Source organism: Poecile atricapillus, chromosome 6 (genome assembly GCF_030490865.1).
Source record: "Poecile atricapillus isolate bPoeAtr1 chromosome 6, bPoeAtr1.hap1, whole genome shotgun sequence".
Classification (NCBI taxonomy): Eukaryota; Metazoa; Chordata; class Aves; order Passeriformes; family Paridae; genus Poecile; species Poecile atricapillus.
The window spans coordinates 11,376,100-11,402,710 of NC_081254.1; the positions used below are offsets into that span (position 1 = coordinate 11,376,100).

Here is a 26,611-nt window from a genome sequence, read left to right on the forward strand (position 1 = left end):
CTTCAATTCTATCTGTTTTGAATTTCAGGAGAAATATAACACCCTGGTAGAATATAGGCCAGATAAATGTGAGTAACAGCCTGTGATAGCTGAGGTTCTGGTTTAAATTGTGTTATATCATCAAACCTGGTGTTCTGTTCGGACACAAAATACATAACTCATGGGTTTGAAGCCCTTTCTTCATTTCACTTCCTAAGTGCTTTTTAATTTGGAGTGGGACTGTAGCTAAATCATCAAAACTTGTGTGGCATTATCTGTGAAAATAGCTCATTCTGTGAAATAACTGGGCTGAATAATATCTATGCAATTGCCAGGTCAGTTATAAAGCAAATTTGCAGCTTTCTTTCCTGCAAAAGAAAGGGAAATGCAGCTCTTCCCTTGAACAGGAGGCATATAATGTTAGCTGTGGGAAACTTGGGCTCACGACTGGAGAAGAACTGAGTTCACAGTGAGGGATAAAAGTAGCTCTTGAGGTTTTATGGAGGAGGGAGAAAATGGTTTCTTAACCTAAGGAAAGAGATCCACAACTCAGATTATTTATATTCCTTTTTTCACATATTTTAAGATTTAACAGTGTGCTCTGGCAACTGGATAATGTGGCCTGACACATTGGTCAGTCTTTGACCTAGAGTTTACTTATATGAGAATATTGTTGATGTAGTATTTCAGGATGTCTTCAGATTTACATAATTATTATTGAAGTCAATAATTTTGCAGATCCTTTAGAATGAGTAAACTTCTGGAGGTAACCATTAAATTATGAATTTAAAGCTGATGAACTGTTAGTGCTTTATAATTAAAATGCACAATAAGCTTTTTTTCAGGTAAAATTTTTTTATTAGTATCTGAACTCTGTAAATTACTGTCTTAATAACACGGCACATAACTCTATCATTATCGCCATTCTGAATACATTATTGCAAAATGTTCTCCAGCCAGTGGAGCACAAGAAGAAATTAGCTCTGCAAATATGTTATCATTAACTTTCTACACTAGCAACAGCAGTTCTCATCTTGTTGTCTAATTAGTAGCATAAAGTGTATGTTATACTATAACTATTAAAAATGTGGGTATTCAAATACAAAATAACACCAACCTTGAGTAGTAATGTGGAAGTATGAAAATGGTGTACAAAATGCAGTAGTCTTCATCATAATCTAGCTTTTATGGTGGGCTGGAGGTATCTGAGAAGACAATCTCATGTACCTGGTTTGTGTGTAACTAGGAGTTTCTGCACATGGGTACCTGAGGTGCTACCATTTTAATGCATAATATAGTATTAAATAGTGTCTAGTGTAAAATGAGATAATGCTCTTTTCCACTGAGTTTTGTTGCAAGATTAGCCAAATTATCAATGTGCGAATAAAATATTAGTCCCTGTTGAAAAATCTCGAGAAGGGGAGAGGAAGGTGGGAAATTTCTGCTGAACATGGTAAAAATCAATTGCAACTTCAAGTTTTGAGGGAATAAATTAATTTAAAACCTTGTCTGGCAATGTCAGCAGTACTGTGCTAGTAGAAATGAATAATGCTAATTGTAAAAGAGTGGTTTCTGTACACAGCATGTTAAAGGGCTGTTTCTTCTGTACTAGTGTAATTAAAGCCTTAATAAAAAGGTTATCTGAGAGCAAAAGATACGAGTAGGCTTTCTGTTCCAGTTGTCTAAATTCCTAAATACTAATTTGACAGAAGTATGCTATGATATTTAATAAATGACATTCATTAATTCATGAAAAAATACATTTTGCTGGTACAGAATGAGGACAAGGATCTCAATAAATGTGCTGTTAAGACACTTTGTGTTGACCCATAATTCATATTATATATTTAAAAGCAAACAGCTGTCACCTGTCAAAATGTGTTGCATAGATGATGATCTTTTTATAAAAGTATTTTATTTAGCTACTATTATAAAACTCCCGTTGTAAAAGAAATAAAAGTTTGGTCACGTAAAGCTGGCCCTGAAGCTTAGGTCAGCCTTACTGTTGGGTGTCCTTTGAGGACAATTCTAAAATCTCCCATTTTTCAGATCCATGAAGGGTATAATATTTCCCCCAAATGTAAAGCTGTTTGTGTTCTTCTAAGAGATTTACAGGAGAAAAAGCACACAATAAATAGAGGGAAGAACATACCCTCAAAAAATTCATTTTCAGCTTACGAATGGCTCCAGATATCTTGAATGGGCTTCCTACAAGGTGTCTCCTCTTGGAGACCTACAAGGTAGTGGTGGTTAGCAGCCATTTTCCCAAAAAGTCAACGAGATCTTGCTCTTCTTTTAGGAAGATGAAATGGGCCAAATATCTTAAAGATATGCAAATCCCCCAATGAGGGTAGAGTTACTTTCTGCACCTCCCACATGCATTGCTGGTGTTGTGATCATCTGTGCCACAGGTGTTCAGTGCCTGGACACAGTGCATAAATAGGTTTTAACCTTTCTCCAAAATCCTTCTGAATACACTTGATTTGTAGCAATGGCAGCTGAGGATTAGGAGGAACACAGCCTTTCACATGGTCTCACCCTATTCTCACCTTTTCCTTGCTCAGAGTCCAAATTCCAGCCTCTGGGCTATTTTGGCTCCATGCCTCTCTTGCTTAGCCATACCTAATACAGACATAAACCCTTATTCTTATTAAAAGTAGCAGGCTTAAGGGCACAGGCTTACTTTAAACAATTTCTGGGTTCTCAGTTTGAAGCCAGTGTTAGTGACAATTAGTCTTTGTGGCATGAATAAAAATACTTGCAATGCATTGTAGTACTTACTATACCTGGTTAGGGTGCTGTGCACTCTTGAGAAGCCTCTGTGGGACTCTCATGCTATATTTAAAGCATCCAGTAACTTAGGAAGCTATTTTGAATTGGAACCAATGCTACGTTTACCTCAAGCTTCTGGAATGGGACATCTTATCCAAAACTCCAAAAATACTACACGTAACCCCAGATTCTGGTGCATAGTGCCAAATCGGAATGCTCTGGTATTAGGGTGAATGTGGGCTGCCTTTCCTTGATCCTGGGGTTCACTGGGACCATCCTGCTCTATCTGACAATGTCAGCATTCTCTCCTTACCTAATCATAGCTAGTTCAAAAATGGCTAAGGACAGTTGGTACTATGGCAGGTGTTTAAAAAATGAATAGTCAAAGCAAGATTTTTTTTTCATCAGCATTGGCTAAAGTTAATTATTGTAGGAAAAAAAATAATACTCTTTCTGCAATTTTTTTTTTTTTGACAAGAGTTGTAAATTTCAAGAATCCTCCTAACCTACTGTCAAAATTCCTTTCCTCTCTAAAAGATTCTTACCTCACTGTTTTGCTTAAATTATCTAACAGATTATGCAGGATGAAATCCTTTAATCCTTTTGTCAAATGTATGGGGTGGATGAGGATCTCTCTACTACATGTGTGCTTTGCTTTCTTCATGACAAGAAGTGCTAAGCAGTCTGCAAGCATCATCAGTTGTGCAGAGAGCAGCAAACGACACCTACCTGAACTAAAATCTCTTCCCTGTTTGATTGTCTACTGCTTGATACTGCTTTTCAGGGCAGCACTTCTAAAACTGAAACGTGCTGGTTTGCCATATAATTCTCAGTAGTTCAGGCTGAGTGCACAGAGTTGTGGGTGTCAAACTGTTGGTACCTCATGGGAAGGGTGAAAAAATTGTTGAGGTGCAGAATTGTTTGGCTGTTTCACCCCTGAGGAACATCAAAGCTCTCCTCTCTTTTGAGGGAGGCTTTATCCCACCCTTGAGAGCTGTTTGCCTCAGCTGTAGCAGCCAGGTGCAAGGACAAGTAGTGATGGCTCTGGGCATTCATCCTCACTCCATGTGAGATTGTTCTCTGCTGTCTCTTCCTTCCATATGCCAGGAATGCTTATGTGGCCTCTTCTCCTGCCTTCTTTTCTTGCTCTATTCCCCCATTCTGCCTCACCAGAATGTGCTATCCTTTCTTTGCTCCCAGCTTTCAATGCTGTTCAGATTAAGTGCACTTAAGAGTGGAGGAGCAAGAAGATGAAGACTGCATTTGGGAAGTGAAAGACTTAGAACTTCCAAAAGTTGTTATAATGTCCTATAGAGCCGTGAAGAGACAGAGAAGGAATGTGCAGGAAGGAGCTGGCTAAATATGGTGCCACATAGCAGTTCATGCTCTCTGTGAAGCTGGGGGGTTTCCTGTTTCTCTGATTACAAGTGTTGCTGTATTAAATAGTCCTCTCTAGCCTCTGTTAAGGAACCCAAGCTGCAAATAATACCAATATCATTTCTGTGTTGACAATAGAGTGCAGCTTCACTGAGATTCCTGGAAGAGACTTTCTCCCCTTTACAACCACACATCCTATGGTCCACAAAAAGATGCATTTAACCTGGTCAGCAACAATTCCCTTTCCTTCCATATCTGTGCTTTTCTTCAGAGCAGTGGTTCCTCAGTCTGCAAAATGCCATTTTAGGTTGTAATCTCCAACTTTTTCTTTGAAGAAAATATGCTGAGCATAGATAGTAGAACACATTCTTTAAAAAAACATATTCTTTAAAAATATATATAAAAATACAAGCAGATAGTGAATGAGAACATTTCCATAAATTCCACATGTCAGATATGGGGATTAAGTGGTGTTGAAGGGAAACAGAATAAACTTTCTTGAAGGTCTAGATAATTAGTGAATTAATTCCGTTGTAACTTCACATCATTTTTATCTAGATGAAATACTTTCCTAGAAAGAAAGAGAAGAAGTCTGAAGAGTGATAATTTACATGAACAGGTTGCTCTCTGGAAGAAAATTAAGTGGCTTTGTTTTTTTCCAGTGTGTGTGACTTGTCATGGAGGTTATCCCAGCTTCCCTTGTTCCCAGGGAACATTCCTGGCCAAAAAAAGTGATCAAATATTGAAGATATAGTTGCAGTGTGATTGACAAGATGAGGAGGTGGTATATAATTTCTGTGCATGTCAAGGGACTGGCAGTGTATGAAACCAAAACTAGATCTTAGCTGCTTTATTTATCCTTTGAACAGATGCAGTACCAGCAGCTGCAATAAGATCTTTTATACATTCCACCCACGATTCCCTGGAGTTCATGTGTCCTAAAGACAACCTGGAAAGGAGGCAGGACACTCTCTTGTACAGTATTATATTTTATAAGTACAGTGTGAGATGCTGATCTTTCTCATAGGGAAAGAATTCCAGGCTGGATCTGAGTTTCATGCCATTTGATCATATGGGTAGATGTCTTTGTCTCTTGCTACTTTGAGTATTTAGCTCAAATGCTTAATTTGGTCTCTAAATCTTGCTTTATTAAAACTTTTTATAGACTAGAAAGCAGCACAAAGAAGTAGTTTTATTATAATTTAATCCTTATTTGCCTTGTTAATGGGACATTTAGTTAGTTTTGTCTGAGGGAAGTATTGTTAAGAGGACTGGTAAACAATATTACTTCTTTTGTCTCCATTAAGTCTTGCTCCTTCTCCACTAGTTTTGCAGAGATTGGATTGGGCTCCAATATTTAATGCATCTGCAAGCTTAGGAGGCCAGGAAAGAGTTCTCACTATGTAGTTTATTGTTAATTCCCTTTGTTCAATGTGTAGATGAAGGGTTTAAGTAGGAATAAACTTTTCTTGTTGGTGCTTAATTTTAGAATATCCACGGTGAATGTTCTGGCCTGGATGCCACAAGTATTTGGTTTCAGCCTTCTCATAAAGCATCTTGGCTACTGTCTGAGACTATTTGTGCCATACATCCACATCAGTGTGCTCCTGCCTTTGGATACACTAGTACTGTAATGTTTAGAAAATAGTCTCTAAAACATTATCTTTTCCACTGCAGGCAACACAATTTTGCCATAGCGAAATAGGGATCATGAAATATTGAGAAAACCCCCCAAACTGCCAAGGTTTTTTTGAAAATAAAGGGAACGTGCCATCTTTTGAAGCTTTTCATATCTTCTCACCATTGCAGCAATGACAATAATGGGATACCAAATAAAAATTAATATTCTCAGTGTGTCATGAGAGAAGATTTTTTCTGGCTAAATTGTAACACCTTAAAAGAGATGATGGTGACCTTCTTGAAAGAGGTGAATTTGAAACATCTAATTTTTTCTTAGTATTTATTCAAATATTTTAATATATTTATTGAGTAAAGTAATAATAATTAAATCCCTAAGTTTATCTGTTAACAACAACAACAAATAATCAGGTAAAAGCATGGTTTTGTAGAAAGATATCAAATGCTGAGAATAGATGAAGAGGGCAGTGATTTCCATGTCCTTAGTACATTTTCAGTTGAGCTCATTTTCTGGAACACAGAAGGCGTTCTCCCTATTTTCCTTTCTGAGTGTATACTGAGACCTGTGTATTTATCTTTAGATGCTAATGGTCCACTTTTTTCCCAGTTTATCTTGCTTTGATACCAGAATAAGTAAAATCAAGGCTTTTTTGATGGTATCATTGTACTTTTTGTGCAGCTTCATTCCAAGGACAAATAGCCAGTGGTTGGCTCAGCCTCTTGGCATTTTCCTCCCTTCCTCTGGTGACTTGTGTCACTTTGGAGTGCAAGTAGGTTGCACTGTGATAGTCCTAAATTCAATTAGATAATGTAACAGAGAATGCCATGGCCTCATGTTGAAAGAGAGCTGCCTAGAAGTTGCATTTAAAAATTGATAATATGAATTTTAACATCCTCTTAACTTTGAAATATGTCTTTCACTTCTGTGATCCTAGATATTGTCTTGAAGTGGCATTTTCCTTTCCATTCTTACCTCTGACACCTCCATAATGTGTGTTTTTTATGGTTAAGTTTCATTGCAAAGACCAGTGAGAGAGACTAGGACAGGACTTTATTTTTTGATTAAAATATACATTGTCAATTTTGGAAGATGAGGAGACCATATTACATGAACTTCTTTTTCTTAACTTCACTCCAACCCACTGTTATCCATAGTCTCAACATATATATAAGTTTATATCCTTTAAGTAGAAACCAAAGGAACTCCAAGACTGAGCAAACTGTGCAAATACTAGGAATGTAAGCATGCATCCCAAGATAGTGAGGTTGTTAGCAGGCACTGTATATACTGATGGATATCTAAGCTGCATCTGGAAATGACTGGTAATTTTTCCTATTGCCATCTCTAACTGTCAAAGCATTGGGCAATATTCTGCTAGGACTGCAATGGTATTTTGAGATTTAAGTTTGGACTAAGTAGTGTCAAGACAAATGCCAGTCTAACAGAAGAGAGAGAACTCTAAGCCTACATACTGGCATGGGAACATGAGGAAGAATTCTGAAATCTTGCCTGGCAATTGTCCTTCTACAACAGTCCTCTTATTCTAGTGAACACAAGATTAATCTGTTGTAATTTAAACAAGGAAGTCCCGCTTCCACTTCACTGCTTGCTCACAATATTTACTTTGATGTTTAGAACAGACCTGATTCATTTTGTGTTGCTCTATATGTTATTTTAAATACGTTGTTGTGCTGGTAGTTGGAAGGAATGTTCCCCCAGAGCGGTAAAAAAAAACCTCACAGCCAACTAAAAAAACCCAGAAAGTAAATTGTCAATAGAGTGAGAAATTATTGGACTTTTAAAGGACCAAAGCTATTCAACTCATAAACGTTTTAGTAGAATATAATTAAAGAATTCTTTTGGATTTATATAGTTGAGACTGGACCCTAAGTTACTGTGACATGGCCAATTCCCAATGTCAAATCCCCTCTTCCCCCTCTCCCACAATTTTATCAAAGTATGAAAGTCTTGAGTGAGATGCTATTGTTGGCAAGCCTTTGATGGACACTCCTGGAATTTCATTGCAGGAGCCATGACTTCTGTTTTATCTGAAATCTCACTGGCTCTTGATGACAGACAAACTCTGTTTTTAGCATTGCACTGAAGGTCAGGCAAATGACTGGTTTCCAAATAGAGTAACTGAAGATACTGGAACAGATTTATTCCTGGTATAAGTCCACTGGTTCTATGAAGTTACAGGGGAATATACTTGTCAAGAGAGCCCTATGAGTTGAAGGATAATACCACTGTTCTCATTCACTTGTGTTTAAAAAGAGCTTGGAAAACATACTATTTAACATAATGTTAAAATTCTTCTGTAAGAGAAATTCTACACTCGCTGAGATAAGGGCAGTAGTTTTAGCTGGAATAAACTAGTATAACTCTATTAAGGAGACCGACCACTGTAGAATGTAATTTTTTTTCTAATATCTGGGAATCTAACTCTGGCTTCTTTAATTATGAGTGAGGCTGAGGTTTTCTGGCTGTGTAAATATTTTAGGACTAATCTAGGAAATACATACACTGCCTAGGCTGCTTTCCTAGTGACAGTTGGGATGATTGCATTATTTTTTACAGATCTTTAATTTTAGTTGCAGTTTTGGCACTCAGGTCCATAAACTGACTATCAAGCAGACTGGTTAGATATTTTATTTAATTTTTGCAAGTTATCTGTGACCTTAATTCACACAGAAAGCAAAAATTGATTTTGCAGATGGATCAAGAAAATGAAAAGTAAATACTGTACTATCGTTGGTGTACTAGTAAAGGAATAATCAATGTCTTTGTAGAATGACATTCCAAAGGCCAAAAGTACTAGGTAAGGTGAAAAAAATCTTGTGGGAAAAACTTTGGCGAGATCACAACCACACTGACATTTTCACACTGATTGTGGAAAGCAGAGGAGCAAATGTCACCCTGTGGATGCAGTAAGTGTGTGAGTGTTGGCAGAGAGGTTTAGCTATGGCTAATGAGGAGGGGCTTTCCATCTCCTGCTCTGTGGGAGTGAATTGGTCAGTCTAGGGGACATAAAGCCATAGATGTGGAGAGATCCTTTGGTGAAAGCTGTCACCTTCTCTGCCTTGTTGTCCCTAAAGAGCTAGAACTACACTGATTACCAACACCCTGTGACACTGGGAGTTGGTGCAAAAATTCAAGACTTCAGTTTTTACAAAGAGGGTATGGTCAAGAATGGGAAAGAAATGTAAACTATGTTTTCTATTTTGTAAAACACATGCTAGCATAATTTTTACAGCTCTTTGCCAGAAATGTATCCCTTAAAGCTCAAAGAACATGTTTTAATAGTTTGGTCTTACTGTCCCCAAAAGGTTACACTTCAGTGAGCTTTTCCTAAAGGGTGTCAAAATGTTTCTTTAGTGACATATACCCTGCCAGTCATGAAGTACAAAACTGTTGCTATGACAAGGCATGATTTATTTGAATTCAGTTAGCTTTGAGTCTAATGCTGTACCCTGAAGGCTCCACTTTTCCAAACCATTCACAACATATGCTTTTTTAAATTCATCAAACAGCCCTGCACTGCTTCTTTACCCTGTTTTAATGTCAGAGGAAATCTATGTTCTACTTGTGGCACCTGCTGTGGCACATACTTCAGCTACTTCAGGGGAGTACTAAGTATACCGCTATACTTTAAGTCCTGTCAACATAGCTGTGATAAAGACCCTTTGGAAAATGTGTAGCTCCACCTTAAAATAATCATTTATCCTAACTCATAACGGAGAATTAATTGGCATTTAATACATGTAAAAATATGGATTAGTGCCCTTCATGAACAGGGCCATGTATAAAAGCAAAGGCCACATAGAGGCATACTTTTTAACAAGGAAAAACAATTTCTGTGACAAATAAACTCCACTTCTAAAAATATACTTAGGACAATCAAAATATTGGTAAGTGCTGTTGTACTGAATGCTTTTAAGTCAGGTTTCAGCAGCATCAATCTGTATTACTAAATACTGAAAATACTATCAATAGCTCAAGATACAAGTTTATATTAAAAATAAACTTTTTCCATTATCAGTACAAATAGAGTTTGACAATGATGGGTTAACAAAATGTTATGTTGTAACACTATGGAAATATGTGCATTATGCACTCATAAATACTTTGTCTATAGCTTATGCAAAAACATACAGATTCATCAGGTTCTTTGGCATATTAACATATGTGACAGCATATGCACTATCTACACATGGATGATGTTTCCCAGTTGATTGTTTTATTTATTACAGAAAGGGAAAGAAAGGTTTTAAGGGGAAAAATGTTCTTTTCTTAGTATTGGTTCATATTTACTTCAGAAAGTTCTATAGTCATCCTTTCTTCCCAGTGAGATAAGTGTACAACTCTGAAATCCAGTCTCTCCTACATCCATTACATGTATATATATATTTGATAGATCTCTGTGCTCCATAGGTTTGTCATGACAAGGAGTTGCTTCATTCTTGAACTACAGACACGTAGACATATCCTTTTGATCCTGTGGAGCATTCTTCTGACTTTCTGCCACTAACATGGGCTGGTTGTCTGCCTTCTGCCAACATAGGCAACTTCACACTTTTATTTCTGTAATTTAAGCTTATATGTCGTTCAGAAGTTGAAAGGTAGTGTGCTTTGAGTGTCTGCACTGGAGCAGAAGACAGCTGCATTACAAAGAGGAAGGTGTGTTACATACTGGCTTTGCAAAATGGCAAGTAATATGTGAGTCTCTTCTGTGAAGTGTTTGCTCTGGCCCTAGCCATAGTCATTAGAGGGGGTTTGCAGATATAAGGACGAGGTGGACTTAAAAGATCTTACTTTGATAAGAGCAACAGGGAGGTTGCTTTTTGGAACAGGAGTGCCAGGCTGCCTGCCATCCTTAATTTTACTTCCATACTCATAAAACCAACATGAACATAAAACTATAGAGGGAATAGAAGAGCTTTTAGAACTCTATTGTAAATTCAAGTTGTATCTTCCAAACGTGATTTAAGACAAAAATCATTGATGTCTCGCCTGAGGTGAAAATGAGCACACTGATTTACCATTGCCAGGCAGTTATGAAGGCATTTGTACTGCAAAGCAATTAACAGAGAAACTGAAATACTTGCATTTGCACTGAAGATAATAAATTTGTGGAAAATAAAGGGGAATTGGGACCATAATATTTTTGCTCTGCTGAAGTTTTATTTCTAATGTGTTGGCAGGACAGAAAAAGTTCTCTGGTTCTGCAATGCAAATGAGCTGGGGTCACAGGAAGAATGTGCACAATGAAATTAATTTCCTGCATGAGACTCCTTGACTCACTAACTTTCACAGCAGCTTGATTCACACCTTACTTAGGGAGTGTACTTGTAATAATCCTGTTTCAAAAGCTGCTAATCTTAGAGCAGTTCTGTTCTTTGCCCTTCCTTCTGTAGAAGGATTTAACCACTTTGGATATTCACACTTTCAGTTCTCCATTCTGCTTTTTTGCTTTGGTTTGGTTTTGTTGTTTTTTTTTTCCTGAGAGTCGATTATCAATGTACCCGCTGATACAAGCACAAGACTTTCTAATTACACACTGATACACCATAAACAGAAGACAGCCTTCTTATCAATTTTTACATAAGATGGGCATGACTTTGTGTCATATTTGAGTTGCAGCCAACAACAAGCTAAGTAAAAGCTTAGCTTGACAGCCTAGTGCTTTTTTTTTTCCTCTGGATGATTGCATTGCGCATTCTTACAGGGTCATGCATGATAAAAAAGGATAAGGGGCCTTCAAAGAGGCTTGACCAACACCTTATTATGTATGGAGCTTTTACCTCTACACTATTCATGCAAATCTGTTCACAGAGGCTGCAAAAGATGCTAGAATTATTACCTAGACTGCAGAGCAAAGTAGCATAGAGCTTGAAATCCATGCTTTCATATTAATTCTGCTTTTCTGTGGTATTCACACAGAGCAGCAGATGAGATGATTTTAAATGTTTTGAAGTGGAGAATATCTTATTCTTTTCTGACACAGCCAGAAAACTTGTAAAATATCTTTTCTCTTTCTCTTATGTCTCAGCTTCTCTTTTTTTTTTTTTCCCCTATTTGTATTTTTATAAGGAACTCATTTAAATGCCAGTCTCCTGTGTCATTTGCCCAAAATCTTGTTGGATGTCTTGTTTGTCACTGTGAAACATGCTGATTCTTTCTTTTCCATACTTTTATTACCCTGAAGTACAGAGCCTGGGAAGTTCTGGGCCCTGTTACACTCGGTACTTGAAGTATGTGGAGAAGCCTTTGATTCCTCACTGTTTAAAAACAGAGAATTTCCTCCAATTACTGTTGTGTCTCATATCGAAGAAGACCGCTAGGTGAATCTAGGCTTAAATTATGTTCTTCCTGAGTGGTTGATGCATATAGCTTTGATATCAACTACTGTCTTACGTTTCATATTTTCCTCTGCAGCCTTGTGAGTCTCTTCAATTTGATAAAATTTTGCTGGGTAAAAAAGCTATTTCCAGTAGTTAATGCTCAGCCATGAACTTCATGACATTCCTCATGAAATTAGTTCAGTCTTAACTCAGTGCAAGACAGAACAGTAAGAGTCTTTTTCTAGTTCTTCCTTTGGATAGCTGTTGAACAATTATGTCATGAAATAGTTGCTTTCTAGATATAGAATAGGAGGTAATTGTGTGAAATGGGAATTCCTTTCACTTGAATGTGCGCTGGACTGGATATGACCCAGAAGACTGAGCAGTATCATCAGGAATTAAGGAGTTCTTTTCTGAGGATTTTATGTAGGAGATAGATGAAAAGTGTGAGCAGAAGGTAGAGGGTGAATTTTTTTCAATCCTGAAAATTATACAAAAATGCAGGGGGGAAGGCCATTCAGAAGAAAATGCCCGTCACCAGCTGAGAGAACCAGATGGACATAATGTTGTACTATTTAAAACAGGTCTACTAAAGGTTTGGGAGCATCTTTAGATTTTATTGGGCAGGTTCACATAAAATGCATGTGTTGCTCCTGTATCATTTACGTATGCAATCTTATAGTTTCTTCAAGGGCTGTATAATTCTATAAATAGAAGAACCACCCTTGGATAAAGAGAGATTACTAATACGACTCCATTTGGCACTTTTGTCTGCCCCAGGAATCTCCCCAGCTGTCCAATAACCATCCAAGCATTCCTAATTTTCATTCATTTCCGCTTCCTGGTATCTGAAGTAAAATCCTCCTGTTTGATAAATAGGTGTATATTCACTTTGAGAAGTGTTTTCTGCTGCCATTGCAGTTGTTACAACATTGATGTTGATCCCATCAAAGTTCCAGTACTGACAATTTTTAAATATTTTCTCTGCAAACATGATTAATGAAACTAAGCAAGGTTACTGAACAAGATATTGTAAGAGGAAGAAGGATATAAGAAGAAAAGAACACAGATGAAAAATGAAACTAGAGAGGGTGGCCAAGATCAAACTCTGACAACATAATAAAACTCAAAAATGCCTACAAACTTTGTTTTCATGTGGGTATACAGCTCTGAAAAATATCACTGTAAATGTAACTGCCTAGAATAGAGAACTTTCATAATTCCATCAGTCATAATACTGGCTGAATCTGATATTTGCATGCTGGTGTTAGGGAATACGTCGATCTTAGTTAAAGTATTTTTTTCTTTATGCAGTCCAAAATGCCACTTTAATTTACTAATTCAGATGTTTGCTTGATGATAAAATACAGTGATGAAGCTCATTGTCCTGCAGTTTAACTAAGTCCTCATTTGAGATCAAGGTAGAGGTTTAACATCTTTTTTTCTGTGTTCCTTTCATTCCTCATTTGCATCAGGAAACTAATGGTTTCTCTAGCAGCAGGAATCCCTATTAAGGTAATTGTCATATTTTCTCATCTATACAATTCATTGTTCAGCAGTCTGTTTGGTGCCAAATGAAGGAAAAAGGAAAAAATGGACACAGAAAGGCAGACCACCTCAGACCTTCTGAAACTTTTTCTTGGTCAAATGACAACTTTCTTCCTGCTTCTTCCAAACCAATTATTTTGACATATTCCATTGCAATAGTCAGTGTCTAATGTAGCCAAGGAAAATACTGTTAAGGCAAATTCTGAACTTGATTGCATTCCTTCCATGGATTTAAATAGATGTCCTGTGAACATTTATTCCTTAACAAAATATACAACCAGATTATCATAATTAGCATATTTACTCTGGAACAGGAGAGGAAAATTCCTAATTTAGACAAGTAGAGTTTAGAAACTCATGGTGACTAGGTATGGAGCTCATTACAGCCTCTGCTTGCAGTGCAGAGAAAAATGTCTGCACTTATCATTAAAGAAATGAAAGATAAAAGTACAACTTTGAAATGGAAGTGAGGCACCCTGCAGAATAATTCTGTTACTTCTACGCAAGTTACACAGCCTAATGATCCTTAAGGAGCTATGCTCGGAACTGAGCATGAATGTATGTCTTAAACTGAGAATCAGAATCATATTCTTCTCTCTAAAGCCTAGTTAAGTATCCCAAGCAGACTAATGATGATTTTCACACAATTTATGCTCCTAACTTTTGTTACCTAAGAATATTTATTAGATACGAATGTTTAACCCATTTTGGAATACCCACACTAAGTTGCTAAAGCACTGATCATGCTACCAAACTGGTAGAAATATTTGATGTTTCCAAGTACAGGTAGTCACCTGAAAGAAACAGGAGTGTACAGAGGAGTGAGAGCTGGGGGAACATGCAGTCAGCATCTTCAAGGCCCTTCTTAAAACACTACATGTAAGCATACATGCTCTGCAAGAAAAACACTGGCGTGTCTTGTTGCTGCTTACACCAGTAAGTGGTGAACACCAAATCTAGATGAGATAAAACAGGAAAGAAGCAGAATACCTAAAAAGGAATTGGCAGAAATGTTGCTCCTCATGTTAACAGGTAAAAGTGTCACTAAGCAGCAGTATCAGTACCACAGGCAGATCTGCAGGCTGGTTTTCACAGGGGCCTTTTGGTTTGGCAGAAATTGTTCATTCACAATTGATAGGTGCCCACTTTGCTGTCTGTAAGTAAAACAATGGATGTTTTTGAGTGAGCCACTGGAATGTAGCACAAAATAAAGTTGAAGAATGTATTAAGATGGGACATGTCTTAGCATTCCCAGTGAGACTGAAAGCTTTCTAGCCCTCACCTGTTAATCAGCAGGGTGAGCAGAACAGAAGGGGAAGGGCTATCCATAGCAGGATGGCAACTGGAGAGGAAACTCTGATCAGGCTTCTCTTCCTGCCTTAATACCTTCTTTCAAGTGCCAGTTATGATCATAGGCTTTGCAAGTTGGAATCCCCCACCACACACACCTGTGCTGGGTCACTCCACGAGGAATTTGAAACACGCCAGCACAAACAAGGCAGCAGAAAACACAAATAGAAACCCAGTACATTATCCAGAGGTAACCGAGGCTGTGTGTACTCTGCTGAATTAAGAATTCTGAGATTATAGACTGCCTTCCTCTAGAATGAAATATCCCAAGAAGAGTTTTTCTTTAGTGGTTGGGAATTTTTGAAACAAGTTTCAGTCTGAAACCTGGAGGACGTAGAAATAGAAGACATGGTTCAGTGGAGGTGAGTGGCATTGTTTGGATCTTCCAATTCAAGATCACTTTAAATGAAGAGCCATTCACCACAGGCAAATATTTACTAGCTGAGGTCTTTAAAATAAATAACCTTCTAAATCTGCTTATGGCTTCTGAGCTTTATGGGACATTCCTGTTAAAACCTTATTTCAGTACACTACTCTTGATGTTGCATTTTCTTAGCAGTATTTTCAGTTGTGCTTTCCAGGATGTGTTGGCTCATAAACAATAATTGTGTTTAACGAAGACTTTCAGTAAATTATCATAACAAAATGTCTTTGTTTTTTGTGTAATGTTTTGTAAAAGATGTTTACTTCCAATTCTCCCTAGAAAATGGTGCAGGCTGGGAAGGGGAGCTGATGAAGCAGTACTCTACGGAGAAAGAGGACTCTCAGCCTATGTTACTTTTGTGTATAGCACAGACAGCTGATTTGACTTCTTTTTGGCCAGAAGTTAAACAAACATTAGTAGTTGAACCAAAAATTAGTGTATCTTTCTCAATAAATGATACTTCTTCTGTCTTAGTAATTTGACTTCTGTTTTTTTAAAAAAAAATTGAGTCTTAAATAGCCTTTAACTACAGACTGTGCAAACAGTATGCTTCCACAATTAATTTATATTACTTTCTTTTGTCTGTAAATAGGAAGACTTTCTAAAGTCATATTTTTTTTATTATTATTATTGGAGAGTTATGGAAAGTACTATTTGCAAAAAACCCACAGAAAATCACATTTTGAAAACTTGTCAGCTTAATACTTCTCAGTGTGCTGAAGCCACTGAAAATGTGTGGGAAGATACTGCACTTAGGTAAGACAGGATTATAAAGCTAACAGATATAAAATTCACCTACAGGGATGCTTTTACATTCCAGAGCCATCTATGCCACTCGTTCGTTCTTTATCAAATAAAATAGTGTGTATGTGTGTGTTGTTACACTATGCAAACTTTCAATGGGAAATCTTTGAAGATTGCTGTACCCACAACTTAAATGGGTGAAAATGCCCAAAACCAGCATTGGCATTATCATACTATCAATAAAGGTCAGTCCTTGTCCTCAGCAATAGCCACATTCCTCCTCAGAGATGGAGGAATTTTGTTTTTGAAAATTAAGTAAAACAAGATCCTGCCTTTTAAAAAGTTCATGTTGTGTTACTTTAACATAATAATCTTCAACATAACAAGATTTCCCTTTTAGATTTGAGATTGTACATTCAGATTATTTCCTGTTAAACAATCATGGTTCCTGTGGCTTCCCAAGGGAAGTGGCCTCTGTGTTCAACTGAATACCGCTAGGAAAACAAAGTTTAAGTCATTACATTTTAACAGGTACAAGAACCAACTTCAATCTCTGCAGTTTTCTAGGTTCCTGAAACATTCAAAAGTTTATGTAACTGTTAAATATGTTAAAATTTTATTTTACTTGCTACATCTTTAAATTTCCAGGGATCCTGCTGAGATGCCTGGCGGGATGTCATGTTATGCACTAAGTGATACAGCCTATTACAGAAGAAATTGGCATTGCACTTTCTCGGGGGAACTTTGCTTCTATTCTGTTTTATTCACTTTGATCTTAAAAAGAATTCTTCACACTCTGAAGTTTGAAGCCTGTGTTTTTGTTTATTCTCTCACAGAGCTTCCATGAATGCTCCAGGTACAAAACAGTTATTCCTGTGATGAAAGAAAGTGTTTAGGGAGACATTGATGCTGTATGCTGGCAGCCTAATCCTGGGCCCTCCACTTGGAGCTGATTCGCACTGGGCACTATGGCCTCTGAAAACCTTAGGTGCTAAAGTAAGGGCACAATACCAAGTGCAGTTCCTGCAAGTTTAGTTCTGGTTCAGCACCTCTGTCAGTGTGGACATGTGTTGCATTTCATCTTCCTTCATACAGCTGCCAGCTGGTATGTGCTATGCTCTTCTACCCTCTCTAGGCTAAGCATAGAGCTCAGTACTAAATACTTCTGATCTAGAGACAGGACTGCTGTTTTCTGTGTCAGACTGGCAGCTTGTATTTTAGTGAGCAGAGGAAGCATGACTCCCCTGGTATTCTGGTGGACAGAAACAAAGAGAACTCAAACAATTAAATGTAAAGCCTGCATCCATTTAATAAGAACCCTAATTTGCAAACATGCAGGAGCAGAAGAGTCACCCATCAGTCATATCTCTGCCAGAACCTCAGGACTTGCTCAAAGTCAAAGCTATTTTAAGTTGCTTAATATCAGAAGTGGCTGAAGGCACTAACTGCCAAACTAAACCTCCCAGTATTGTCTCAAATGCCCTTTTAGTCAGGCCTTATTGTTGCTGAAACAATCAAAAGCCATTCAGCGACCATATAAAGCATCGTGAGCTTCATTACATACAGGGAGATACATTAAGCAGAATGAACTCAGAAAAAGAGAATCTTACCAGAGTGGCCAATAGCAAGACATAAATCCTTAGTTTATTGCTAATGGTTGTAGGGGGAGACAAGACAAATTGTGTTTCTGTGAGCAGGTTAAAAATATGCACAGAATGTAGAATTCAAGAAGCTGAAAATAGGAGGCAGTATTGATGACTGAGATCTGTCTGCTTGAAACACAAAGAAACATCCTGCCTTATACAACTGCCTTAAAGTGAATTCAAATTTGAAAAGGAGAAGCAGGGAAGAGGATGGGGAACCTTTGAAGAAACTTGGCTGTTCTGATCCTGCAGGCACTTGGAAGCTGTGTGTATTTTTGCTGCAGGGGGTTGTTCTGTGGAAGCTGACAGATCAGCCCACACACAGGGGCTACCAGAATACTAAGGATCAGTAACTCAGTTTAATTCTTGGTTTTGATTTGTATTTAGATTATTAAACTCCCTGATACCAAATAAGAGCTCAGTCACTTGTTTCTCAAAACCTGTTGTAACAGAACAATCAACATTTGTCATTATATGACTCACCTCTTTGCTTCCATTTAATTCCTGTGAGATATACAGCACACACTACCTTGGCACGGCGTGTGATGCTAACTGAGAACAGACTGAAGAGATCTAACAGCTATATTTGGATAAAGATTGGGAGAAGAGATATTACTATTAGTCATACCACACACGATGTAAAGAGCTGTGTAACCTTCTAGTTACACCAACATATCCTATTAAAAAGCCACAACCACTCTTTTACTATCATCTGTATAGTTGGTGTAACATAGAGCAGTCATGCTATCTAACGACCTAATCTGCAAAGTCCACTATATTGGTTTTTTTTTTTATTTTTTAACAAAGGATTGAAAATTTTTCCATCAAACAACATGGAGGTGGGCTAGAGAATTAAATGATCTTCCAAATAGCAACAGGTGTATTCACACTGCCTCTCAAAACATCCCCCAAAGCCTTGCCTAGGGCAATTCCCTAAGCATTGCCTATATGCTTCCTTTCATTCCATAACTGAAAGTCTTACATTTGTCTTATTTTCATCACCTGAGTCTAATTAGCTAGGCAGGAAGGGCTATCATCTGTCCATCTTCTTCCTTGAAGAGTCTATATATTTTGCATGAAAAGCAGCCTGAGTGGTGTTAAATGTAAGGGAAATTTTTGGTGTTAATTGAGATGGCATCACTCCAGCCTGGCTCCTGAGACTGAGGTAAGTTGGCTGGTTTGAATGCCCCTAGCCCTTCTGCTGTCAGAGTACAGATTTCAGCACAGGGTGTCCTGAGTTGTAAGTGCTTTACTGTTCATCCCACAAAATCCCTGTGCTGCTGTGGCATTGTGATTCCTGGTACCCGAGAGAGGTAGATTAGAGCTATTTTGGGTGTTCTCACATGTATTGTAATCTCCCTTCCTAGCTACAGATGAAGCAGAGCCTGAGAGGCCACTTCAGAGTGTCTTTTCAGGTTGCCAGAGCAGCTCTGTTTAGTATAAATGGAATCTCTTCGGGGTGTCAGTGGCATGTTTTGCACATGCCATGAGTGTTCATTTAAGGCAGTTCTTGTTGTCCTATTAAAAACAAAAAGAAAAAGCCAAACCAAAGCAATAAAAGAAACACCACAGGAGAAAAAAAACCCCCACCATTAAAGCCCAATAGTGAATTGAAAACAATGACACATGTTATTCTGGCAAATGCTAGTTGCAAAATGGATTTTTTTTTTCTTTAGTTTTGGCTAGTGATACATGCAAAGGCTTTAGTTTCAGGTTTCCTAGAGTCTTGTCTTTACATTTAATTGGTCTTTATCAGCTCTCCTATCTGACACAGAAAGGAATCAAAGCCATAGGATGCTTGCATTATGATATAGGTTATCTAGGCTGTTTCTTTCCTTGTTTATGTTTTGTGCCTTCTAGCAATGTGTCAAATGAAATGGTGAATTTCTGCCATGACGTATCCTAGTGGGTCTTACTCATTTTCTTTACATTTTTTTCTTGTCCAAAATTGACTTCTATTTTCTCAGAAAAAACATTATTTTCCCTTTGGAGCTCTTATACATTTATTGTGGGGACAGAGATGGCAAGTGACTCATTTAGGAAAAAAATAATATAAATTTCCTCAATTAACTTTCTTACTGTGGGAGAGGAAGAGATGTCTCTGGTCCAGAGGTAACTGCTTGGATTCATGTGGGCATTCAGCAGCTGTTCTGTGGTGGGTTCTCAAAAAGACCTTAAAAAGCGAGGAAGTTTTGCAGGCACTTACGGCCTCAGAGCTTAGAATTACTCTGAGAGTTTGCTGGAATCTTCTGTGCAAAAAAATACTTGCATAAATGTGATGGAAGGAGGTTTAAATGCTCTTTTCTCCAGAGAGGAAACATATTGTGTCTTCTAGTGTTCCTTAGTCTCTTTCCAGTCCTTTTCATGTAAGAACATATTATAGTCTCTGATTTTCTGATTATGGAAAAGAACATTCCTTTTAATTATTTCTTCTGTTCCAGAGGTCTTCAAGAAGAGACGGTATTCATTCCCTGTGCTTTTGTGCATTTCTGGTGCTAGTGAATATCTGATTCTCTGAAATGACATTCTTAAACGAGAAGCAGAAAATATAAATTGTTGATATGGGGGTTGATGTCAGGATGGAGTCAGGCATACTTAAGAGCTGGAAAAAGAAGAGGCCCCAGCGAATGCTGCAGGCTATATTAACAGCTTCTCATTTGTGTAGGCCTCCCTATGTATTTTTGTCTGCCTTGTAAATTAGGAGCTCCTTGGGGGTAGGAAAACTGTGTCCATCCATCTGTTTATACAAGCATTCTCGTTAGTATTTAAACACTCATCCACTCAAATGCTGCCTGATCCCTATCTCTTCCCTCTGGAGTGGAGTTCAGGGGACTTGGCTGGCAACATGTGCAGTTCTCAAGGTGGTGCAGCAGCTGCTCTTTGTACGCTGCCTCCCAGAGCTCCTGCTAAGTAGTATCTACTGTGAACCCAGTGCAGATGAGTTTTTTTAGGGCTCAGCTGTCACTGTGGTACTATATATTCACCCAGTGTACAGATCCGCTCACAACACAGCGTAGTAAGAATTCTCTGTAGTGTGTTGAAAGTAACATGTGATACTTCCAGCCTGCCAACTTGCCTTAAGCTGGGGATGTTGGAAGTCAGATGTCTGTCTTGTAGGAAATTTGTGAGGGCTGAAAATTCACATCTCTGAAGCAGCACGTATTCCTCTGCTTTTCTGAGAGAGGTGGGATGTTTGGCTTTTCAAGATGAAATCTGTGCTTGGGCTTGAGGAACTAAAGAACTATTATTAAAATTAGATCTTTTGGTGGTACCCTGGATTGGATTTTGTAAATTAATTGACAGAAATGGCTGTACCCTGAAACTCTGATGAGCTTCTCACTGTAGCATTAAATAAAGGCATTTGCAACACCTAGCAACTGAAAGTGATGTTGTAATCCACAGCAAGTGAGTTAAGACTATTACAAAGGTTTTCTCAAATAATTTTGTCTAGAATCTGCCCAGAGATTTGTTTTAAGAAAAAGAAAATTTGTGGTCAAATAGAAAAATGCATATTTATCCTTGGCAGTAACATATTTCTCTAAATTTGTTACTTCTGTTAATAGAAGAGGGGCTAAGATAAGAGCAAAGTAGAATTTGCTGTGTAGACAGATCTGGATTTCCAGTCTATTTCTAAGGTTTCATTAACATTTGTCCTTCAAAAATATTTTCAAAAAATATTTTTAAATAGAAAATATTTACCAAAGATTTTACAAAGACACAGTGAGCTCTTCTCTGTTTGTGATTATATTTTGTAAATGTTTTAGTAGATCAGAGATGAATTTTCCAAGGAAAATACCAACAGATAAAAGATAAACTCTGCATTCCATTCCTTTCAGCTGGATCTTTAGAAATGGGAACAAGATAGTCTTGAATGTGCCTTGACACTTCAGATCTGTCTGCCCTGTATCTCCATCTGTACACTGGTATTTGTTCACAACAATTACTGACTGTTCTCAATGTCTGCTGGAAATGTATGCTGTGACTTCACTTGGAACTCCCTCTTATCTCTAGAGATGTCTCTCGGGTTCTAACTAAAATACATATAATTTTGTACTTTGATTTTCATGTTTCATACAGAAACATGGCACAGATTATGCATATAGTCTTAAATAATGCCTTCTATATAAAATTCTACAGGACCAAATAATCTAGTGTGCTTTTAACCAGTGGGAAGACCATGAGAAGAAGTAATTCTTTTCTGATACTTACTACTTGTCTGAATTGCAGATACAATAAATTAGATCCATCTTTTATACTTGTGAATCTTGCTGTCTGTGAAGTAAGGATAAGCTGATTTTAAGAGGTAAACTGACATCAGTGGAATGCTGTCCCCTGAAATCAGAATTGAAGAAATATAATCATATGAAAGAATCACACACAGAATTTTCTACTCTTATACTTAGTTGAAGAAGTTGAATCCCTTTCCTTTCCTTTTTAAATAATGACTGACTGAGCCATGACTGAGACTGTTTCCTTGTCTTTCAGGAGTATGATTCTCCTGGAGCTCTTTGCCTCAGAACCAGTGTTGCAAAGTTAGAAAGTCATTGTAAATCACAAATTCAGAGTTACTGAGGACTTTTTGTTTGAGAGAATCTTGAGATGAACGTTTTTTCATTTAGGTCGTGTTTTCTAAAAGTATTAGGTAGAAAATATTCCATTAGAAGAAGTGAATTTAGGTCACTCATTACAACCATCCCCTCCCTCTAAGTTGACGACTATAATTCTAGGAGGGTTGTAGTTGCTGTGTCTTTATTTTAAGGTATAGCATTTACATGTGGGGCTGCTAAAAGCAGAAGTCAGAGAAAGTTAGAGATAAGCCAGTGTGTCCAAGCTGCGTTAAATTAGCCCCCGGTCTAGAGTTCTTTATCCTGTCTGTGGAAGCTCTGCTTCTCTGGGCTTATTTTCTTTGAGGCATCACTGGGGAGTGGAAGGAGAGACAGATGTGTTGAGTAAGAATACTCAAATTAGGGCAGATGTTTGGCTTTCAGAAACTGGGTTGATGTTCAAAAACCAATCTGACAAGAAAAAGGTGTATGTGGAGGAGAGTGGCACAGAATTTGGAACCAGCATTGCACAGTTAATAGTCTGTGGCAAGAACTTGTATGTTTCACCGGGAGGTTAAAAGTGGTGCCTTTAAAAGGGTGATGTGTGAAGATTATTTATTTAAAAAAGGATAATTTGAAAAAGACTGAAGTGTCCTACTTGATGAATTCAAGTCTTACTGACTCGTTTGTTTGAGTTCGGCTTTGGTTTGCTTTTTTCCCTTTCTTTACCCTTTATTCTATTGCAAATTCTGTTCCTCGACATATTTGTGGGACTGAGCAGGGAAGGATCTTTAGGTAACTGTATAAGTACACATGGGTGTACAAATAATCCATATTCTTTATGGACTTCTGAATTCTGTGTACTTGGCACAATGCAAGTCAATAAAATGCATAGAAGCTAATGTGTGTGTAACAGGAAAACTATGCTTGTAACACCAGTCTGGTTTTTGTTCTTTCGGTTTTTTTTCTTGTGAGGGTGCATTAGACTGCAGAATAAAACTCTTATCTTTGAAACTACCACAAAATATTTTTTCCCTCATCCCTCTATTCCTTAACACCAGGAAAATACACTGGGAAACAGTACTGCCCTTATCAGTCAATTCTACTTGCATGAGAACATTGTATCTGTGGCTGTCCTTCACTCGGAAAAGGCAGAACTCATTGCTTCTATCTCAAATGAAAAGGTATTAAAACTTGTCTCTTCCAGTCAAATTAGTTCTGGGAATTACAAATTCCAAATTAATCTTTACTTTGAAGTACTCTGCGTATCCAGGGTGCTGTGTGTTCTAGCGCTCTGATACTACAGCTAGTGTTCTAGTAAAGTGACACCTCCCACTGTCAGACTACACTGTCAGTTGACCTCAATACTGAGCACCTTTATGGCATTTTAAGAAAGGATTTTTTCCTTTTTTTGCTTATTTGTCTTTGCCAGTAAAGTGCACAAACAAACAGTCTAGGAAATTGTTTTGGAAGGAGGGGTTTTTTTAGTATGTGTATATTCATAAGTGTTTTGAGGTTGTATTAAGGATGGCAAGTTAAGGAATTTCACTTAGCACAAGTGTTTGAATTTCTGTTGGGTTTTGGTTTCCCTAGAAATTTAACTTCATGGTTTCAGCCTGGCTGAATTCACAGGGAACTTTTGGCTCATAATCAAACACATTTTTCTTTTATGTTCACGGTACTAAAGGAACAGAATCTTTGAATGCAACCTTTGTTGTAGTAATTTAGATTATGCTTGGGTGTTTTAGTGAGGAATGTAAGGGAGTCTCTAATAGCAAAGACCTATCGCATATATCCATGCTGTCTATGTATTGGATGCTGAAAGCAGAGGGCATCTCTGATGTATCCATTAAAATTTGTCTTGCTGATGGTATGTGAAGGCTTTTCTGATTTAGTACTCTACTGGTGTCATTCATATCGAAGTGACAGGGCTGTGTAAAATTGAGATCAGGGTACTGTCCATTCAGAGAAGATGCAGTTCACAAGCTAACTGGAGCTAACAAAATGTGTTGCCACAGTGAACAAACTGAACTTCTGAATTGTGTCAGTTGTTGGGTTTGTGGTTGCAGCACTGTGGCTTTTTACTTCTGAGAGTGCTGGTCTTTGGAGTGTGAGGTCCAACAGGTTGATGAGATGGGTACATAGCGATCTGTGTTGGTAGTGGAGCTGCAGTTGTATATGGGTAAAGTGTGCCCAAGGCCACTCACATGCATTCATTTTCCATCCCCTCAGTAAAATGAATTAATTTGGTGAAAATTACTTTCAGGAGGAAAAATATGATAAAATCATGCAGTGGGTAGTGGTTCCTTAGTTTTCCTCTTCTGAGTAGCATCTCTATATACTGCTGCTGTATAGAGATAATTATCCCCTTTAGATAGTGATAATAGGTGGTAAGGGAACCACTACAGAGGCTTAACCTTTCAAAATGGAAGTAACAACAAGTAGATGGTGTCCTAGAGTTTTGCAGAAGTGTGAGTTAACTTTGATTTGCTTAATTTCTTTAAGTTTTCATTTTCTACCCATACAATTATGGGTACAACTATTGTTGTATCTATTAGAGTATTTTTTGATGTACCTATTCTGTACTATAATTCTGGGTGAGTTCTTCAACTGTTTTGGATACAGAATGATTTATCAGGATAAGACTTCTTCTTTTGTCTTCTCCCACACAGATCACCCCTGGCAGTAAGGCAGCACAGTCACAGATGAACCAGGGGGACCTTGTCGTGGCCATTGATGGAGTCAACACTGACAGCATGACCCACCTGGAGGCCCAGAACAAGATCAAATCAGCCAGCCACAACCTGAGCCTCACTCTGCAGAAGTATGTTGGTGTAACTTAAACTCTTTGCATGCCTATGGACAACCTATGAAGCTTGTGACTGAAGGTTGCAAATGTTTTATGCCTGGCAGTTAGATATATTTGTGGTGCTCATGGCGCAGATAGGAGACGAAATGCCAAAATCTGATCTGATTCTTGTAGAAGTCAGCATGGATTCCTATAGAAATAGAATGGTTATGTGGAGTGTCTCTATGGGATTTTGCCTATTGAATACAGATGTAATTTCATATCCATTCAAGCTTCTGTTAAATGAATCCAACAGTGAGGTTTCTTTCGGTTATTCTCATGTGGGAAACACAGTTTAGTTTGGCTAATTTATGAGCAACTGTTCTAGAGACAACAGACAGAACAAGTGTTATAAGTGCATGGGAGGAACCTCAGGAGAATTTGTGCTAATGGTCTGGCACCTGTGAGCTTGAAAGTCTGCTCTGAATCTGACTGAATAAGAAAGGTGTAGCCCAAGTGCAGGAAAGGGAGGCAGTAGAACATGGAGAGGGCAGGTTTTATCATAGAGATGTGATAAAAGTTGCTTTGCCATTAAGAAGGTAGTTAATAGGTCTTTTAACTTCTGCTGGCTAATGTTGCTTCCAAGGAAACTTGTTCTCAAGTTAGATAACCTTGCACAGAGGATTTCTGTAATAAATGCATTAATATTTAAAGCTCTATAATTATAGAAAGAGAAGTTGCTGCTAATTTTATTGCATTATGAAGAAGATAATTTTTGTACAGGGTAGGCAAAGATAAGTACAGAAAGCAGACTGTAATGTGGAAGTACAGTTTCTGAGAATATATCAAAGAATCTCATACATAAAAGTGCAGTAGAGATAATCAGTATCAGGAACAGACTAGTAGCCAAAGAGTAAGGAGTTTAGATGAAGTTTCCAAGACAGGACAGGGTACTATAATGCAAAATGTGTGGCTGATTTTCCTCCATCGCTTTGTCTTTGAGTGTTCCAGATAGAGTAGAAAATCACTATCTTGATGCATGTAGTGGAATTCTCATCCTGTCACCCACTCCAGCTTCTTTTTTTTCACTCTAAGTGATAGTGTTATTACAAATATATACATTTTATCTTTTTTTACAAAGATTTAGGTTGTTCTGAATATTTTTTATTTGAAAGTAAAGAAAAATCTTTTCTGATTGTTTTGGAATGTCTGTCTGCTTTTCTATTGAACCTTTGTGTTTTTGCACCAAGAGAAAACATTTCTTATTGTGCTTTGGGTTGTTGCACATTTGGTATTAATTTTCCTGAATATTGAACCTGAAAAGTTCTCTGGTGTCTGCCTCTATGGCCTCACATAAACGGTTTAAAGCTACAAACCAACTCTTCTTACACACAGAGGAAGGATTTCCAAAATTCATGACTAACAAATCCAGATTGTCCTAATGCATATCACAGAGACAAGT

The 26,611-nt window shown here is 37.7% G+C and overlaps 1 protein-coding gene across 11 annotated transcripts in view; it reads left to right on the plus strand.

The window, feature by feature from the left end:
- LDB3 (LIM domain binding 3) overlaps positions 1-26,611 on the plus strand; it is a 116,486-nt gene that overhangs the window by 12,558 nt on the left and 77,317 nt on the right. For 10 of the 11 annotated variants that reach the window (XM_058840694.1, XM_058840693.1, XM_058840695.1 and 7 more), the window contains exon 3: positions 25,034-25,185. The exons of the other annotated variant lie outside the window; for it this stretch is intronic. In XM_058840694.1, the coding sequence (XP_058696677.1) occupies positions 25,034-25,185 (152 nt within the window). The remainder of the gene's footprint in view (positions 1-25,033; positions 25,186-26,611) is intronic. 11 annotated transcript variants of the gene reach the window in all.